The sequence below is a fragment of the Rhodamnia argentea genome, chromosome 6 (assembly GCF_020921035.1).
Source record: "Rhodamnia argentea isolate NSW1041297 chromosome 6, ASM2092103v1, whole genome shotgun sequence".
Classification (NCBI taxonomy): domain Eukaryota; kingdom Viridiplantae; phylum Streptophyta; class Magnoliopsida; order Myrtales; family Myrtaceae; genus Rhodamnia; species Rhodamnia argentea.
The window spans coordinates 6743791-6762938 of record NC_063155.1 but is presented as its reverse complement, the minus strand read 5'-3'; the positions used below and the strand labels follow the sequence as shown (position 1 = coordinate 6762938).

At 39.8% G+C, this 19148-nt stretch overlaps 3 protein-coding genes across 4 annotated transcripts in view; 1 reads left to right on the top strand and 2 right to left on the bottom strand.

The window, feature by feature from the left end:
* The first annotated feature begins 105 nt into the window (after positions 1–105).
* On the top strand, positions 106–1473 carry LOC115744546 (non-specific lipid transfer protein GPI-anchored 10). Of its 2 annotated transcripts, none has more exons than XM_030679790.2 (3): positions 106–669; positions 961–1038; positions 1175–1473. In XM_030679790.2, the coding sequence occupies exons 1-3, from the start codon at positions 315–317 to the stop codon at positions 1324–1326; spliced, it is 585 nt and encodes a 194-aa protein (XP_030535650.2). In that variant the 5' UTR covers positions 106–314; the 3' UTR covers positions 1327–1473. The 2 variants fall into 2 exon arrangements, with proteins under 2 accessions (XP_030535650.2, XP_030535643.2); XM_030679783.2 differs by having other exon boundaries at positions 110–669; positions 955–1038.
* Positions 1474–1547: 74 nt separating this feature from the next.
* The window catches only part of LOC115743296 (zinc finger protein CONSTANS-LIKE 16-like), a 28160-nt gene continuing 10559 nt past the window's right edge, over positions 1548–19148 (bottom strand). The window contains exons 4-6 of the transcript XR_007198735.1: positions 13252–13256; positions 6415–6418; positions 1548–1558 (exon numbers count right to left, since the gene is read on the bottom strand). The gene's annotated coding sequence lies outside the window, so the exon portion shown is untranslated. The remainder of the gene's footprint in view (positions 1559–6414; positions 6419–13251; positions 13257–19148) is intronic.
* On the bottom strand, positions 7887–8608 carry LOC125315462. Its single transcript, XM_048280605.1, has 2 exons — positions 7970–8608; positions 7887–7933 (listed from the first exon to the last, which is right to left on the bottom strand). Exon 1 carries the CDS (start codon positions 8383–8385, stop codon positions 7996–7998), a length of 390 nt encoding a protein of 129 aa, XP_048136562.1. The 5' UTR covers positions 8386–8608; the 3' UTR covers positions 7887–7933; positions 7970–7995.

The following is a 19148-nucleotide window of genomic DNA, read 5'->3' as shown; positions in this document are numbered from 1 at the left end:
GCGACTTGAGGCGTCGCGATCCCGACAAGGGTTGTGACAAGATTTCAGGAACTTCTTCTGCTCAAGCTAGTCACACTTAAAACTCATACAAGGAACAAAGTCTGCCATATGATTGACTGTCTGGCCAGATGATGATGACAGAACTGAAGTTCATTTCCATAAGATGAAGGTGTACAGCCCAGAAATGGAGCAAGAAAAGTGTGTTTGGACTATGGAAGAACATCAAACAAGCATGAAGACACCCTCATGCTCATGCCATGCACTTGATCGATTAAAGCCTCGTCTGTTGCAAACCCAATTCAGAAACACAGATAATGGCCACTCTCCCCTTCAACCTCCTCCTCCTCCTCCACGTCTCCTTCTTGCCCCTTCTTCTCATAGGGATCCCCGCTGCCCTCTCGCAGGAGCCCGCCTCCTCAAGCCCCGCGGTTGCCTCATGCCAGCCTCGGCTTCTGTCGCTGGCCCCCTGCGCTCCCTTCGTGCAGGGCGCTGCCCTGTCGCCGTCCGAGCCATGCTGCGACAACCTCGGCCAGATCTACACCCAGCAGCCAAACTGCCTCTGCCTCCTGCTCAACGACACGTCCCTCGTTCCTCTGCCTATCAATGGCACACGGGTTCTCGAACTCCCCCAGCTCTGCAGCCTCCAAGCTGATGCCTCTTCTTGCTCAGGTAACAATGAAACATTCAAAGGAACAAAAAGGAAAAGTAAATGGGATTCAACCCTTTCAGAACCTAACATTTTCACAAAAGGTTCCGGCTTCGGATGACCCTTTTATTCGCGATCGATTAGAACCCCCCGAAACTTTCAAAGATCGACAAGGGATCTCTCCCTCCCGCGCGCGCTTTCAGATCGATGTAAACCTTAGTTCACTCAATGATCTATCTGTAGTTGCACCTATATATGCTGTCCGAATCATATCTTCAATGTGGTCACATGGTTTTGTCTTTTGGATGGCCTAGGAGCGCCTGCATCTCCAAGCGCACCAGGTCCACAGGTCTCTGTAGGAGCGAGGAGGACCAACAACTCCACGGTTGCTGGTATGCCACCAACACATGAACAAAACACAAACTAGTTCCACCTCTTTTTCCCTCTTTTCTGCTTCTTTTTTTAATCCTAATTCTCATGCGATTTTCCTCTATTTTCCAATGTCCCTTTCCCAATGGATCGACCCAGCTTCGCCGGTCGTGGAGGTGACGCCGAGACCGAGCATCATCAGATCTGGCCCTGGCCTGAGCAGCGGCACGATGCTGGATTGGGAAGGCCGGCCCACCTTTCTTGTGGGGTCTGCGGTCGCGATCTTGTTGTTAGCACAAGTGTTCTATTGAGGATTTACCTTTAATAAAGTTTGGTATTAGGAGTGCGCACGAAGGATTAATCTATGCCGACCGATTTGTGGAGTGCTATTACCGGTTATTGTTCCTCCTTTATACGAGATTATTCGCGTTTAGCTTTTATATTTCGGGATTTCTCACGATAAAACATAGGCAAAGCTGCATTGTCTACATGTATTGACTATGGACCTCAGTCGTAATTGTTTGATTTTGGTTTATTCGATCACTAAACGATCATCGGTCAACCGTCATTGGGCCGAAGGCCCGATTTAAAGCCCACAGGCCCACTCGTTTGAGTCCGGAACTTTATTTTCTTGCATTCCTTGATTTGGATTCAGAAAACTCAACCCTAATTCCAAAAAACAAATAGCCTTCAAAGATCAATATTTTTTTTTTCATAAATTTTTATGAGAAATGAAAATTGTCTCTTTTAAAAAAAAATCCAGAGAAATAGAGGGCATCAAATTAGAGAGATAAGTTTGACCAAAAAAAAAAAAATTCAAGGGCCAGGGTCTAGGCCAAAATATTATATTGAGTTAGATCTGACTATGAAAGTCAATTCAGAGTCAATGAAAAATGTACCAACCTTTCCCCCCCCAAAAATAAAATAAAAAAAATTGCACAATTGTAATTAAACCCATGAACTTGATATTTTAACTTGACTTTTCGAGATTCAAGATCAAGTCAAGCGCTTTGATTAAGGATGAGTGCCTTCAATACCCATCAAAGAAATTGGATAAAGTGCTCCTCATCTAGATACCACCATTGTCTATCACGTTATTTTGTAAATCGAGGCGACTAGCAATGACAAGAAATATACGCCGTGGTGGAAAACTATGGATACGTATATTTCCAAACAAACTAGTTCTAGTAAGACCTAGGAAAACACGTTTGGATTCGAGTAAAGGATCTCCCGAATTTTTATAACACCTCTTCAATAGGTGTCCATTTTCTTTAAGCTACGTGTATGTAGTTTTCAGTCGATTACCATTGCCACGATTGAAGGGCTACCTTTAAAGGATAATGAAAAGATCTCTGATATTATAATATATTTTTTTTTTTTGTGGATTTTCATGATACGACACCGTTACGACACTTTGCTACGAGACATTCACCCTTCAAGAAATCATCGGAGCACCCGTGCCATGACCCAACTAATGTCGAGCGGCTTAACACTTTTACCTTGCCGCGATTACTTTTGATTTTTGACCTTTTTTTTCGGGTCAGATCAAGATTTAACTTTGACCATGCCTTTTCTTCTAAGTTATAATGTGTACATTCACACTTTTTATGAATATTGCTAAAAAATACTATTATACGCAGAAATTCTTGAAAATTCCCTCGTTTTCACTTTTAACCGAAAAATATGGAACATCTAAATATTTTTAGGTGGAAAATTACTGAAAAAGTTCTAAACCTATTGCATTTGTGCTAATTCGGTCACAAAATTTGTAATTGCACAATAAACCTTTTCACGTTTTTGCAAATGAGTCAATCCTACCAATTTTGGTTGAAAATCCGTGACTATGATGAGCGCATGCCGTCCTATGTCGCATGATTAACGCCGACTTTGACATTTTTTTTTAAATTTTTATAATTTTTTCTTTCCTTTTATTTATTTTTTCTTTTTTCCCTTGCACTAAGGGCTAGCGAGAGTCGCTAGCACCGGGGAGGGCCACGATACCTTTGCTCGACCAAATTTGGCAAGGTGTCGTAGCCCTTGCCTAGAGCCGGCGACCCTAGACAACCCTAAGTGCAGGGAAAAAAAACCAAAGAAAAAAAAATTCAAAACAATACTAAATTATTATTAAAAATATTCAAGTTAGCGTCGGTCGTGCCACGTAGGACGGACGACGTCCATGTCGGCGATTTTTTATCAAAATTGATTAGATGGACTCAATTGGTACAATTAAAAAATTTATGACTGGATTAGTATAAGCACAACATGTTTAGGACTTTTCTTCTTGTAATTCAATCAGACTTTTAGGTGCTATGGAAAGATCAAATATCCCATCCTTCCAATTAATGAAAGGGAAAAATACATATTGTGCTATTGTCTTTCTTTCTTTTTTGGTTGAAATAACATTTCATTCATATTCGCAGAGAAACAGAGTGAAACATCACAATCCAACTACTACAACTTCAACACAAAACAACTCAAGATAACAAGATGAATCATCAAAATAAAGATAGGGCTCACACACTAAAAAAAAAAAAAAATCTATGACTTTTACAAATCAAAATTGGCGACCGATCACCGAATTCGTCTTCAGTAATGAACACACATCAAGATCTTCATCTATTGCTATTACTTTTCGTGTTGGCAGGCGCTATTGTCTCTCTTACAAAGAGCAAATGTTATACAACCAACATTGTATACTCCAACTAGGTTGGATGGACAAAATCACATGGTCCAACACCTAAGAACTTCTCGCGAAATGTACGGTGTGGTCCTCCTGGCTTCAATTTCCGGTTCCTTGTTGCATTGGGAATCATTGAAGGCTCTTTACTCATTTGCAATCCGCAAATTTTCTCCTGCAGAAGAAAGAAATGAAATTACGACAAGTGCAGATCTGAAGTCGCGTGATCACATCGCATCTGAAAATTCAAGCTTTTTAAGTCTACCCACTAGCAAGAGAAATTCGTCCTTTGTGAGCCTGTGACGAGGAGGAATTCCAATGTGCGCACTCATGGGGCTCGCGTGATTTGATGATCGAGGTGAAGTGGGTTCATATGCACCGGATAAATGAAATAACTGCTCTTGTGGAGACTCAAAGACTTGCACCGGATCCGACCCCGACCTAAGCAGCGACACGACGTTGGGATCGGGCAGGCGAAGCCATGTTTCTTGTGGCGACCGTTGGTCACGTTGTTGTTAGTACGAGTGGTATTATGGAGGATTTTCAACTTAATAAAGTTTGGTATTAGGCGTGCTCACGAATGGTGACTATATGCAAATTTGGCATGTGTTGCGCTATTACTGGTGACGTGACCGATTCTATCTTTCCCCCAAATTTCATCGGTTCCAAGGTCAAGTGCCTGCTCATCTGGATCCAAAAAACTCAACCCTAGTCCCAAAAAAAAACCGTCAAAAAAGATTCATAAATTATCTGAAAAATATAATAATTCTAATTTCAATCTATTACCGAAGCAATAGAGGGCATGGAATTCGGGAGACCAAGTCTAGGTCGAAACATTATATTGAGTTAGCTTTGAGGGTCAATTCAAAGTCAATGAAAGGTTTACCAACGTTCCAACAAAAAAAAAAAAAAAAAGGCAGGTCGGGTCAAAGAAGTTAGTTCGAAATAAGGTCTAACTTACCAATTTATTTTTTGCAATTGAATTGACCAATGTACTATTTTAAATTGACTTTGGAAACCCAAGACCAAGTCACATGTTTATATTGGACAATCAGTGTGCCTTCTTTACCACATCAAAGCAATTAGGTCAAGAAAATATAACTTTATTTTTCTCCTTTTTTTAACTAGTCAGACCACGTGCATAGAAAGTGCCTTTCGCTTATAATAAAATCTAAAATTGCAAGATCCGACTAACTTGATTTTGTCCTACATGTTGGTGCGCCAATGATGAATTTCTATGCACCAAAGTGACCTATTCGTCGTGTCGGGCCATGAATCGAAAAAGAAATATTTATTTATTCTACCTCTTGTTTTCTATGGAGACAGTGACTTTTCGACGGGAAAAGTTGGATCCGATTTTTTTTTTGGGAAAATTGGGTCCGGATCTCCCATGGGGAAAAATTTGGAAGATCCAGGAAATAGAATATAATATTATATGCTTGCCACGACATAATGGGTAGAGATGGATTTGGCATCTTTTACTAATGAACAAAAAGTCTTAGGATTTCGTGCCGGCAAGAGCACGCATCAAGTCATAAACATTTTATATTGATGTTAATTCAATTTTAAACATTTTGCGTTTCTGTTAATTGAGTCATCCGACCAATTTTGACCTAAAATTCACCGATGTGGACGTCGGTTGTCATATGTGGTATGGTTGGCTTTGACGTGAATATTTTTAAAGTAATTTTTTAAAAAATATTTTGATTTTTTCTTCTTTTTCTTTTCTCAATCATTAAAAAATTATTTAAAATATTAAAAATATTAAAAATAACCATGTTAACGCTAGCCATACCATGTAAGATAACCGAGATCCACGTCTGCGAATTTTTGGTCAAAATTGGTCGGATTGACTCAATAACAAAAATGTAAAAGATTTATGACTGAGTTGACACCAGTGCAATATATTTAAAATTGAATTGACACCAATACAATAGGTTTAGGACTCTTTTGATACTTTCCCAAAATCGGTTTATAAATTAATGCTTATAAATTATCACTTGGTATCGATTACGATTTGTTATCTAAATACCGCGCCATCCGTCGCATCATTTTGTGGGTCGATTTTTCACACATTAATGTTTGATAAGGCTTTGTCTGTAGGTGCCCATACAGAAATGAAGTGATGATTAAGACCGAAGAACATTTTTTTTTTTTGGTATCGCAAATGTTACTTGAAACACTTCGAGATTTTCATGTTACTACCAAACATACACAACACATTATTACGGGAGATTGACATCTTCGAGGAATGACAAAAACAGCCGTACGTGGACCCAACTTTTGTCCAGTCCCTTAAGAATTTACATACTGGTATTACTTTTGATTTTTTGCCCCCCCTTTTTTTTTTTTGCTAGATTGATAATTAACTTTGCTGACAACTTTTTTTTTCTAAGGGTCTATTTATTTATCAAAAAATGGATAATTCAAAAAATATTTTCATAAAAATGATTGGTTATATCTTTAAGAATACTTAGCCAACAAAAAAAAATCATTATGCCAATAATTTAAGCCTAAATATTATCGTAGACGATAAAAATATTTTTCGTGCAGTCACTTTTGTCAACGATACAAGATGTAGGCCTTTTCACAAAAGAAATAGATCCTAAGTTATAATTCCTCTATTCTCACTTGTTATTGCGGTCGATCGAAAACAAAATTCGTACATTAGAAAGCTTCGGAAATTCTCTCGTTTCCACTCTAAAAATTCAAAATATCCAACTTCCCTAAAGTTCTTGCGCGCTCCGAAAAGACAAAATTTCCCATTTTCCCAATCGATGAAAAGCCAAAAAAAGAAATCAATGTAATACAATTTATTTTCTCTCGCAAAGTGCACCCAAGAAGAACTTCTCACGAAATGCGGGTGGCGACTCTGGCTTCAATTTCTAGTTCAATCTTGACCTTTTCGTTCAGGTCAACGCATGCCGCTTCTCATGTTCTTGGCTTTGAAACCACGAAAGCTAAAACCAAAAAAAAAAAAAGGAAGCATTTCAAGTAACTAACTTGTCAAGCGGAGCGGAAAGACAATCCACTCAAATCTCGCCACGTGAAACAGCAAAAATTTTGAAACTTGGCGAAATTTGAATGGAGCGTCCTTTTATTGGCTTGGTAAAGTTTGACCTACGTTTCTATTTTGCTAGAAAATACCGTGTAGGTTAGACTCGCCGTGGCAGCAAGAAGATACTCCGCTCAAATCTCGCCATGTATGCCAACGGTCCCACCTCATGAAATTTTGAAGCTAGTGGGGCCCGTTGGCACACGTGGCAAAATTCGAGTGGAGTAATTTTTGCCAACTTGGGGTTGGGGCGCACACGACAAAGAGTAGAATTTCTAATTCAGAAACATTGGAGCCATTGGCACACATGGCAAAATTCTAACAGAGTAACTTTTGCTGACTTGAGCGCACCTCACAATATTTTTGGAGCAAAAATTTATACTTCAAAAGTATTTTTGGTGCAGAAATGTGTTTGATAATGTAACTTTTGGAACAAGAATCCATTTAATTATGCAAATTTATTTTTTATTTTCGGAGATTTTTTTTTTTTTTTAGCTTCATAAGTAGTTTCGAAGCTTCTGGCCAAAAGTAAAAAAAAAAAAACATTTCCCTCCAAAAATAATGTTTTTTTACTTCTGATCAGAAATTATTTCTAGTGCAGAAGCTGTAACAGGCAATAAATTCTGGCCTCCGTCTCGCAAAAGAGACGAGCGAGACGATATGACGGGTGCGATCCGACGTCACCCGATCGTGTCACGTCGGTCGATTCGACCCTGCTCAAAGTCTACCAAAGGAACCTGCTACTACTAGCAAAGGATTTTGACCCAGAAAAGAAAACTTGCTAACGAGGGAAATTCGCGCTCGACGAGGACGAAAATACCCCTTCGTGGGGCCCACGTGATTTGGCTTTTTTTGCGTGTGCGATTCGACTAGAATTCCTGCCGCCGCTAGAAGCACCCCAGGCTCCAGCCAATCACGGAAGAGCAATTATCCGAAAGTAGATCTAATATAACAAAATAAAATAAAATACATTTATAAAAATATGTAAATCACAACGATGTGTCCGTAATATATTATCGCTTGATTTAAGCGGAATTACTGATATTTTTTTTTTGTCGTAGAATAACTGCTATTACACAGCTAAAAAAGAAAAAAATAAAGATGAAATTAAGCAAATTAGGAAGTTAAAAAAAAAAAACAAAAAAACAAAAAGAGGGGGCGGCTAACACGACGGAGGAGGAGGACACGCGATGCTCCCCTGCCCTCGCAGCGCACGCGCGGGATCCCCGCGCGCGCCGGCCACCGCCTCTAATCGTCACCGGGGATCTCTTCCGGCACGGCGTTCAAGTCGAAGCCTCCGTTCGCCTCCGCGGACGCCGCGTCGGGTCTCTTCTCCTTCGCCACCTCCCCGGCGTCCCCGTGGTCGGCAGCCGCGGTCCCCGCGCCGCTCTCCAGCGCCGATCTCCACACCTTGCCCCGCTCGTCCCCCACGGCGTTGCCCCCGCCGGCGGCCCTCCCGAAGTACTTCACCGCCACGTGCATCCGCCGCACGATAGCGAAGAACTCCTCCACCTCCGCCTCGCTCGGCGGCGACCCCTCCGCCGGCGTCGCCTCCAGCACCGCCGTCAGCTTCCTCTTCTTGCTCCGATCCGGATCGTCCGTCTCCCTCGTCCTTCTGACCTTATTCTCTGCCTCCATATTCGCTTCTCCCCTCAAGGCCGATCTGGGACCGCGACCAGGACGGCGATTACGGAAAAGACAGCGCCTCTCTGTGCCGCTACATATAAAGCTGTCGGTCTTCGTAGTCTTACTTTAATGGAGGAAAATCAACTGTTCGCCATAGTTTACTGCAAAACGCATCACGATGCAGAGAGAGAGAGAGAGGGGGGGAGTTTCGGAGAAGTGCGGCCATGGGCATATGCTGCATCGGCTGTTGAAAGTACTTTTTTTCTTGCGGGCGAAGTCGATCTCAGCCGTTGGATGGTGGAATGGGGGGGTGGTTACGTCATGGGTCCTTGGGCAAAGTGACGGCATCGGGGTGGCGCCATCAGTTAGGCGGTGATTGACGGTGAGAGGAAGGAGCACCCCACGCGCGGGCAAGACCACGCGCGTCGACCGTTTGACTCGAACCGAGGTCAGGAATGTCAATTCACACCTAAAGCACTGAATTTCCTTATTATTCTTTATTTATTTTTACTTGTTGTTTTCTCCTTTCTCGTGTTTCATTAATCAATTTCGTCAGCGCGTAGTTTAGATTCATCGTGAAAAACATAATATATCTAGGCGCTTTGCTTACGCATTAAAGGATAGCAAGTCCTTATATGGTTAATCTATTGCAGTTTTTTTTTTTTTTTTAATGTTATAAAATTTTTTTTTTTTTATTTTTTTTTTTAAATTTTTTTTTTTTTTTTTTTGTTTTTTTTTTTTTTTTTTTTTTTTTTTTTTTTTTTTTTTTTGTTTTTATTTCTTTTTTTTTTCTTAAATTTTTTTTTTTTATTTTTTTTTTTTTTTTTTTTTTTTAATAATTTTTTTTTTTAAAATTTTTTTTTTTTTTTTAAATTTATATAATAAAATATTTTTTTTTTTTTTTAGGGTTAATATTACGAAAAATCTCAAAATGGTACATTTGTAACAAATTTACTCTAAACCCCAAATTAATATCTATGTGATAAATTTACCATCCGTCTTTTTTTTTTATTTATTTGGGATGTGTTTAGTATATAAGTTCTAAAATTTGTCATCAAAGTGCAATTCGATCATAAAACTTGCAAAAAGTGCAATCGAGTCCTAAAACTTGTGAAATTGGTGAAATCTGAGTTATTCCATTAACTCCGTCTACTTTGCCTAACGGAAAATGCTGACGTGACATTTTTCAATACCTTTTCTCTCTTACGTGGTGATGATGTGGCTAAAACAACGTCGTTTTGACACAAATCCGATTTTCAATATAAATTTTTAGTTAAATTAATTAAAAATAAGATAAAATTGAAACAAAAAAAATGCATAAGCAAAACAGCAACCTTGCCGCCCCATCACCACTAGAAAGGGCTAGCATTGGTGGGGAAGTAGTTGGCTGCAACTAAGGGTTAGCGACCCTCACCGACAAATGGCGAGGGCCAACCGGCCCTCGTCTAGATCTAGGTGAGGGCCCCAATGGCGAGGTTGGTTGGATGAACTTGAGATTTGATCGAACAGGAGAAAGATATTGTGAGGCCTAAAGTATCTTGACGAGAATGGGTTGGTTTGCGAGGATGTCAAGAGCCAAAATTTGCTTATGGGTAGCGATGGTGAGAAGATTGTAGATTTGGGTTGCACTAGATTCGTTTAAACACGACAATCCACTCGTGCCTTCACCATCAGTCGGCATGGGTCGTCGACCCCTAGTTGAGCCCCCATGACCCATAATGACCACTTCCCCACCAAAGTCGACCCTTTTCGGCAATGGTGGGGCGGTGGCGGTGAGGGCTTGAGCCCTTCTTGTTGTTTTGCTTACGTGGATTTTTTTTTCCTCTTTTAATTTGGTCTTATTTTTAAATTAAAATTTAAGTAAAATTTTTATTAAAAATTAGATTTGGGCAAAAACGGCGTCATTACCATGTAGGAGAGGGAAATTATAAAAAAAAAACAATGTTAGCATTTTCCGTTAGCTATAGTGAACAAAGTTAACGGAATGACGCGATTGCACTAATTTGACAAATTTTAGGGCTCGAATGCACTTTTTACAAATTTTAGGATTCAATTGCACTTTTGTTACAAGTTTTCGAATTTCTACCGAACATATCTCTAAAAAATTTTCCGTCAAATTGCTTAATTGGATGACGGTATGATTTGACGGGTATATCTATTTGGGATTTCTTCTCTTTATTTATCACATGTGCATCAATTTGGAGTTTTTTTTTATGGTATCCCCCAGATTTAAGGAAAATTAATATGAATAAATTTGTCGTATATATAATAATTTAGGATTTTTTGTGATATTGGTACTTTATTTTGTCTATTTTTTAAGGGCTTACGTGGCTGAAAATGGTGAACTCAACCGCGCGTGAGGGTCACTGTTGCGCCCGGTGACCGAGGTGACATTGGCAGTTTCCTTTGAATTTAAGAGAAAGACTCGGTGGAGCGTCAACAAAGTAAGTAAAGAGGAGGAAAAAAAGAGGAGAGGCCCCTTTTCTGGGGAACAAGAATAAAGAGTACGACAAACCAAAAGAAGAAAATCCTCTCTTTTTTGTTTTATAATAAAAAAATATAAAATATCACAAAGATTCCATATAATACGTACTGCCACGTCAATAGCGTAAACAAATAGAAGAAAAAGCCTAAAAAAAAAATTAAACTATGTTTACTATAACGTATTTATCTAATTTTTTTACCCACCGTAACAAATTTATCCTAAAATTTTTATTGTGACATAAAAAATCTCAAATTTGTACCCATGTTTGCACAAGTCATATATGAGTGGGTTGGGTCGGATCGAAAATGATCCAACTCATATTAACTCATTTAATCTGTTTCAATCCATTTTTATGCAATATAAATTTAGCTACATATACCTGATTTGACCCATATTGATAATTTTTTTAATATTTAATCTAATTTTTTTAAAAAAAATTGTTTGTTATAAAGTTATATTCTTTATTTTTTATATTTATGTTTTGCCTACTTTTCTAGGAAATTGCCGAATTTCCTTCTTTCTCTGCTAAGGACAACCAGCAACGTCGGCGGCAATGAATGACCGGCCGAATATTGTAGAAGAAAAAAGAAAAAGAAAATAAAAATTATAAAATAGGACAAAAGTAAAAAAAAAAAAAAAGTCATAAAACTTATTTATGACTCACTTAAGATAGTTAAATAACTCATTTATGACCTATTTAAAACTCATTTAACACCTATCAAGTTATTAAGTAACTCATTTATGATCCATTGCAACTCATCTATGACCCACATGATTAAATATAGATTAAATTATCATTTTTAGACTCATTTTGCCACCTCTACCTGTGAGACACATTTATCCTTCCTCAAGATTCTATTAGAAAAATTTTCATCCAAAACAACACCATTTGCTTCTCGGCGTCCATATAGTCATATTTTTAAGCGTACTCATTGACATGAACCTTGATGAAAGGTGAATGTGTCGTGCGGATATAAGTTTGAAATTTTTGGTGTCATAGAAAAGAAATTTAGAGTAAACATGTTACAGTTGACGTAGTCTAAGGTTTTTTTTTTTTTTTGTAGTTTTTGCTCTGAAAAAACCACCAAATTTGTAGCCGGTGCAACTTAAATACAATATGTCTACCCATAAAATCTTTTTTTTTTTGAAGGTAAGAAGATGTTAACTTTTCACACGAACTACATTGAGGTACCAACACAAAACCCGACCACAACACTTGGAAGTGTCATAGCGAGTGCAAAGGTGTTACGGCCACCAAAAGCAGTGAGGCCAATCACATATACATGGCAACAGGAACAAAAGGCAAAACATATAGCCCAACATGTAAGGACCACCACAAACCAACAATACCCTAATCAAAGATAGAAACCGAGATCCCCCATTTAAGTTGTACCCCCTATTACGTGGCGTGTCCTCTACATGATCAAAGTGAGGGCCGTCCCGACAACCCTCTCCGAATACTTCAAAGTGCGGGCCCAAAGAAAGCGCACTAATGTGATTGCGTTCGTCAATATAATATGACATGTACCCAAAGGATAACCGAGCGATACATTGATAGAAATGATGGCCTCTAGTGTTGTTAATGACCCAATGGAGATTTTCCGCCAAGTTCGGTTCCTCCGACCAAATTGCATTTGTCCGCCCGCCAAGATAAGAGTGGCCGTGGCGCACATCAAAATATAAATGGTCAACCGATCCGGTTTACATCGACAAAACCATGCACCATCCGTAATTCTACGATAGTTCAAAAAATACCCGGTCGGGAGTCGATTAGGGTCGCTAGCCAAAGGAGGAAGTCATGTCTCGGAGTAGTACATTTATCCCATATGAACGAGGACCATGGAGCATTCCCTTTGCGTCCGATGGCGTCCCACGCCGAAGATACAAAAGGAGCCCGAATGATGTTTCACCCATGAAAATCGATCCGACGCCGTGGTGAGTATCGTGCACCCTCGCTAGGAAGTAATGATAGTTAAGGCATAAGAAGGTTGCCACACCGAAGAAGCAAAATCCATAACCGAGGCCTTCCTTGGGATACCCGATCTATATATATATCCGCATTGGAGAAAAGCATATACAATGGACCCCTATCATGCCGTGATCAAACTAGAATGAGGGAGCACCCATCCCCTATTCGCCAAAAAAATGTAGATGGAATTCCAAGCGGAGGTCAAGAATCTTCTTCCATGCCCATGAACAAACAAGGTTTAGTGGCAATCTAGAAGTTCTTATTCTTTAAGAACGTCGAGTGTATCCATCCCACCATAATGACTCATTATCCGAAAATAAGATCCATATATGTTTAAGCATACAAACGGTTACAATCAGAGTTTGTATATGCCCAACCTTCTCTCTACGGCAAACAAACATCACTCCACGCACCTTAGCTCCACCAGACCTAACCCGGGCCCTTCCAAAGAAATTGTCGAAGAATCAATCAATCCTTGAAAGGACCGACATGGGAAGAGTAAAGACACCGAACATGAATTGCATGGAGGACCGACTTAATAAGCCAAGCCACCCAAAAGATAAAAATCGCTACCACGATTGTGCTCTAGCTATAGCATTAACAAAGTCCCTGGTGAGCCTAGAGCAAAACGCCAAGATACCGAAAAGGTAGCTTACCTCGTCGAAATCCAAAAGTATGGAGGATGTGATCCGCAAAGAAAGGGCCGCCCGAGATACACCTCACTCTTGTTAATTCGGCTTTACACTGGGTAGAGAATTTGTGGACCATCCATTAATAATGCAGACAGATCGTGAGTTTGCTTTGGAGAAAAGAAGGACGTCATCGGCGAAGAACAAGTGTGATAGCCGAGTACCTTTGCACGCAAAACTTGAATCCGGAGCCGGGTTTGAATATTAAGGATTCCAAGAATGTCTCCATGACAAGCGTGAATAGGTAAGGAGAATAGGATCACCTTACGTATTCCTCGCCCGCTTGAAAGAAGCCATGGAGTTCCCCATTAATACAAATTTTGGGGAGCACACATGCCATGATAAGTTTGATGAAGAATCGAGGGAACCTAAATGCTTCCAACCAACAAAGGTATCCCCCATGTCATAAGCCTTTGAAAATCCACTTTACAAACACTTCGGTGAATATGGTTCATGATGAAAATTCATGAGCAATAAGGATATTATCACTTATTCTCCGTCCCTGACAAATGCACTTTGGCTTACTTATAAGTGAAGACACATGTGCTATTGCCAAAATTTTGGTGATGCACTTATAAACCGTATTGCACAATGGCGAAAATCATTCATGGTTGATGCATTGGGAACTTTAGGCACCAATGTAAGAATGGTGGCATTGATTCCCCGAGAAGGCATCCGGATATGAAGAAATCCCTGAACGCGACTGATCCCAAGAAGATTTGAAGAAGTCGACGTTGAATCCATCCGCCCCTTGCCCCGAGGGAACATAGTGTTCAAGCATCGGAACTTGGTGGTCATCAAGGGTGGTAGCCAAGATAGACCGAATCTCCAAAGATGTGGTTTAGTGGATGGATCATTGCTATTGAATAAATTCTCAAAGTGAGAGATGATATGTCCACGAACCAGGGCTCCGTGATAACAAACCCATTATCGCCACTACCGAATGATGCAACATTTTTTTAAAGGATGAAAGTACTCGTGTTTGATCCCCTTCCTGGAGCGATTTTACCCGTGATTTTTGCCTATAGAATGATTCTTCTTGCAATCTAAACTCAAAAAGTAGCCACTCCTTTTCTTTACAACTAACATTTGATTAAAAGGGTCTAGAGTAATAGCATCTTGAGGAGAGTTAATGCTAACCTGGCCCGAGAAGTACGGAAGAAATATCATAAAAAGAATCCCAATTTAACCGTTTAAGGCGCACTTCCAAAAAATGTACATGAGTACCTTCCAACCGAGTGTCCCAAACCTGTAACAATAGCTGAAAAAGGGATGGGATATCCGATAGAGAATTTGAAGTGCTTTCTCGAGAAAAATCCTTATAAAATTTTTCCCCAAAAAAAGGAAGGTGATAAGAAAATCCAAGCACCATTGGGCATTAACAAGAACCCCGTCATCTTTCTTTGCTTAGAAGGAGACCGGATGACATCAACCAAGTGAACAGAATATATCTCAAGTCTTCCCCATAGATAGGTGGCAAACTCATCAAATGCGGATCGGCATTAGAACTACACCACGTATCGTCTCGAAAATAAAACACCTACAACCAACCAAGGAAGGCAAAAGAGTACTAGAATGCACCAAATCTTCCCAGGATCCGTCGTGATACAAACGATGTTACATAATAACAAGACTTGTTTGAGGATAATAGCCTAACATAACTATGAATAGCTTGGACTTAGCTTGAACTTCCAAGGCAACCATCGAATCCAATCCAAGCCGAAGTAATCACGATCGATATCCGACCCAAATTAGACTAGCGATAATTTCTCAAAAGGACGCAACCTTTGTTTCAATGATACCAATGCAAGAAAAGGTCTTCGTTCTAATAAACGTACAAAATTTCAGCAACAACCCAGTCCATATACCAAAAACATATATCTCAAAAAGGAAGGATTACCGCCTCTTTTGTTACCTCCTTCTTTTCTTCGGTGGGTGCTTTCCCATAGGGGGCTGCTACTCGAGTTTGAGCTTCAATTCAGGACCCGAGCATCCATGTTATTTCCAACCTGTTTGGTGGTGCAGAGAAGGTTCTTTTTTTGGGTTTTTTTTGTGGTCACTAGCAATGTCATTGGCCATGTCTCCATCCGAAGAATCCGAGCGCCCTATAGAAGCAGCTCAAAGATGGGATAGGGTCTCTTGATTTTTTTTTTTTCCCGCGGGGAGTATATCTTAGTAGTCACTATTGAGGGCTTGTCACGGCCCTTAGTGACTTTCTAGGCCATCATGCTCCATCATCTCATGGTCCTTTGTTGTCACCGCGATCACAAGGGACGCATTGTGGCCAAAAGTACCACAAAGTGCACCATCCTTTCATATTCCACTTTGATCACGCAGTTTTCCATTTAAGAGGACATCAATAGAATTAGTAAGCAATTGGGTACCTTATCTCAATACAAACCCGACATAAGAGATCATCAAAATATACAATAGGAAGGCACTAATTCCGTACCGACCACCATCCAAATGGAATTGATCTAACCTAACCCAAATGGGTAGTGATTCATGCTGTCCCTTCTTAAGCTCCATGTCTGCCATTGTTGTAGGATTAAGCTTCCCAAGGATCCCAATCCAAAAATTTACCCGCAACATACCATCCTAATATGGAAAAGAAGAAACCATCCTCATTTGCCAATATTTCAGCCACATTTGCACCCCATAGATTCGAATGGCACTTTCAACCAATTTAAATGTTAGTTTCTTCCCAACAAAATACCCAACAATGCATTCTTTCCATTTAGGGTCAACATCCGAAAAAAAACTATCCCGTTTCACAATAGGTTTTCCATCAATCCTAAAGCGGAACATAGGTTAAATTACCATTTAAATTAACAACAGACTTCATTTGCCGAGATGATCCAAGATCCATGCCTCCCTTGACATGAAAGAACCCACAATCACAAAGGGGGCGTCCTTTTTTACTGGGTAGTGGCAAGTCTTTGTCCTCGAATCGAAAATTTTGTTTGGCCTTCACCCGTCCCCTACCTCGTTTAACAAGGTGTACATTGAGTGCCACATGCATCTCACCAGGGGCACATTAGTTCGACGATCAAATCAATCCGATTAAGTGGCGCCTCATTCTTCTTAGTCTTTCCTTTATTACCAAACTTGAGATCGCCCATAGGAACACCACGAGATTTCAACCCGCAAAGGCTCGCTTATGATCCGAATGGTGGGACTCAACAAGGGGTCAAAAAGAACAACCCAATCCAACGAATTAGTAAAGATTGTCCGAGAAACCGAAAAACCGAAAAAGATCAAGTGTAACTCTTGAGGGAGCTCGAATTGAAGATCCCAACGGTGGGATTAAAAAAGGGGGCACCACGATTATCCACATTGAATTTCAGCAATAGCCGATCGGCGAAAAAAAACCAAGGGGGTGAATAGTAACAAGGTCCGACCCGCGAGAGAGAACTCACGTGAACAGTAACCGAGTGGGTGAAAAGTATGGATATTCTACCCATAAAATCTTAAACACTATCTCTATACAAAAAATAAAATAAAATTGGGTATTATTGTCAAAGTGGACATGTTTTATGATTTTTTTGTGGCATTACAGAAAATCCGATGTTTCGCTGTCCCAGTGGGCATTGTTTAAGATTTTCATTAGTATTAACCAAAAAGAAAGGACAAAAACACGAAAAAGAGAAACGAAAAGTAAGACAAAATTATTATAAAAAAAAAACCGAGGATCCTTAAATATAAAAGGAAAAAAAAAAAGAATATTGCCCTTGCGGGTCACACAACACCAAGTTCCAAGAACAATCCTCATGGTTTTATGCTAAACCGGTACCATTCTTCAAATTGTTTACTCCGAATTCTATTGCGAACTTGCCGAGAAACACGAGCTACGATGCTTCCGAGAAAGACAACGTGTGATTCGCGCATTACCATAGTGCGGTCAAGTGATTTTTTTTTTTCTTTTTTTATTTTAAATATGATACTATGCTCCAATAAGAACTTTGAAAATTGGAAGTAAAATTGACTTTATTTTGGTACTTTCGGTTTGGTCTTCTTGGTCGATTCTTGAAGTTATAGAGGCAAGGAATCCTTGTCGGAATGTTCAAAATGTTTTTTCTTTTTTTTTTTTGCGATTTTTAATTGGACTTAAATGGATAATTGCCAATTGCTCTAGCCTTAAAAAGATTTACCATATGGGTTAGTACAGCAAAAAAAAAATAAATAAATAAATAAATCCTAAACTAATATAAGCAGGACACGATGAGATAAAAGATCTTCTTTCTAAAAAGATTCGATTCGGAACTATTATATGTCAAAGCCCCCGCCTCATTTATCACCGAGCATTTAGGGGCTTGGGTAAATATCTAATGCTTCCCCGACCGGAGAGGTAATTATGCTGCATCGACTCCAAATCAATTATCGTGTCGCAAAAAATTTCAAGTCGGTACACTCGAGCCTCTCCAAACTAATTCTCGTGCGACAAAAAATTTCAAAACCGATAAACTTGTGATAAATCAACATTCCATTAGCTTCCGTCCAAACTACACCTTCTTTTAAATTGTTTACTTTAAATGGCTCACTTTTAAATATACCCTTTTTTTAGTTATAAAATAACAATTACATGGATTCACGATCAAACACTTTTTAGTCAAATGGTGGCATATATGAATCCATTTCACATTGTCGGCAGGAAATGAGCGACATCAAACAAGTGTTACTAGGAAATGAGCGGCGCTTGATCAAACAAGTGTCGGTTGATCCACACCATCAGACAAGATCGAATCTCCATCATGGGAATCTATTCCAATCCCGACGAGATTCGTAGAGCGTAGCGCCCTCGAAATGCCATACGATTTTTATAGTTTGAGCCCGTAATTTATTGATAGTGCGGGCTTGAGTATGTAAATAGCTAGTGAGTGAATATATAATCTCATTTTCTTGTAATTGAGAGTGTAACAGAAACGTGAGAGGTGCTAATTGTAGTTGAATCACATGGTCAATGTAATCTTAATTTAAGGGTGAATCAAGATATATTTTGTGATTTGATTTTTTCTTTTTCGCGTTTACTCTCTATTTCGTTATGTTTGTGCGTCCAACCTAATATAGTAAATGAATTGCTCTGTCTTGAAAGATGTCCCGAGTTCAAGTTGCATCTCAGTCGAGATTCCAGCGACTCGCGTAGGTGTTGCCTGCGCGCGCGGAGAGATTTCCCAGTTGTCGGCATCTTTGCGCGGTAGTGACGACGGGCTAGCAGCGACTTGCCGACTGCTGCGCTTTAGGGCGGCACGTGATGCCGAACGGTTATGGGTCGAGTCACGTGTTCTTGTGTAGCCTTTACAGTAAATGTTGGAGGGAAGCTATCGGCGCCGGTCCGTGGTGGGCCTCATAGTTGTCAAGCCGAGGATGGGATTTATGTGGGCCCCAACTGGCGCCAACCTTTTAATTTTCAAGGTCACGTGGGCCCGCCATACTAAGCAAAGTTTGACGTTCATGGCCCTTTGTAAATGCCACTTGTTAGGCGAAAGCCGAATGCTTACCGTTTTCCTTATAAAAATATTTAAAATAAAAAAATAGGGAAAATGACGCGACTGCTCATTAGACTTTGACCCAACGTGTATTGTAGTTCATGAAATTTCAATTTATTTGATAAGATTCATAAACTTTAGTTCAA

Excerpts from the sequence above, each read along its gene's own strand:
- LOC115744546 (XM_030679783.2), top strand. The coding sequence starts at position 315 with ATGGCCACTCTCCCCTTCAACCTCCTCCTCCTCCTCCACGTCTCCTTC. Across the intron at positions 670-954 it reads TGATGCCTCTTCTTGCTCAG|GCCTAGGAGCGCCTGCATCT; the intron begins GTAACAATGAAA and ends GTCTTTTGGATG. Across the intron at positions 1,039-1,174 it reads CAACAACTCCACGGTTGCTG|CTTCGCCGGTCGTGGAGGTG; the intron begins GTATGCCACCAA and ends GGATCGACCCAG.
- LOC125315462 (XM_048280605.1), bottom strand. The coding sequence starts at position 8,385 with ATGGAGGCAGAGAATAAGGTCAGAAGGACGAGGGAGACGGACGATCCG.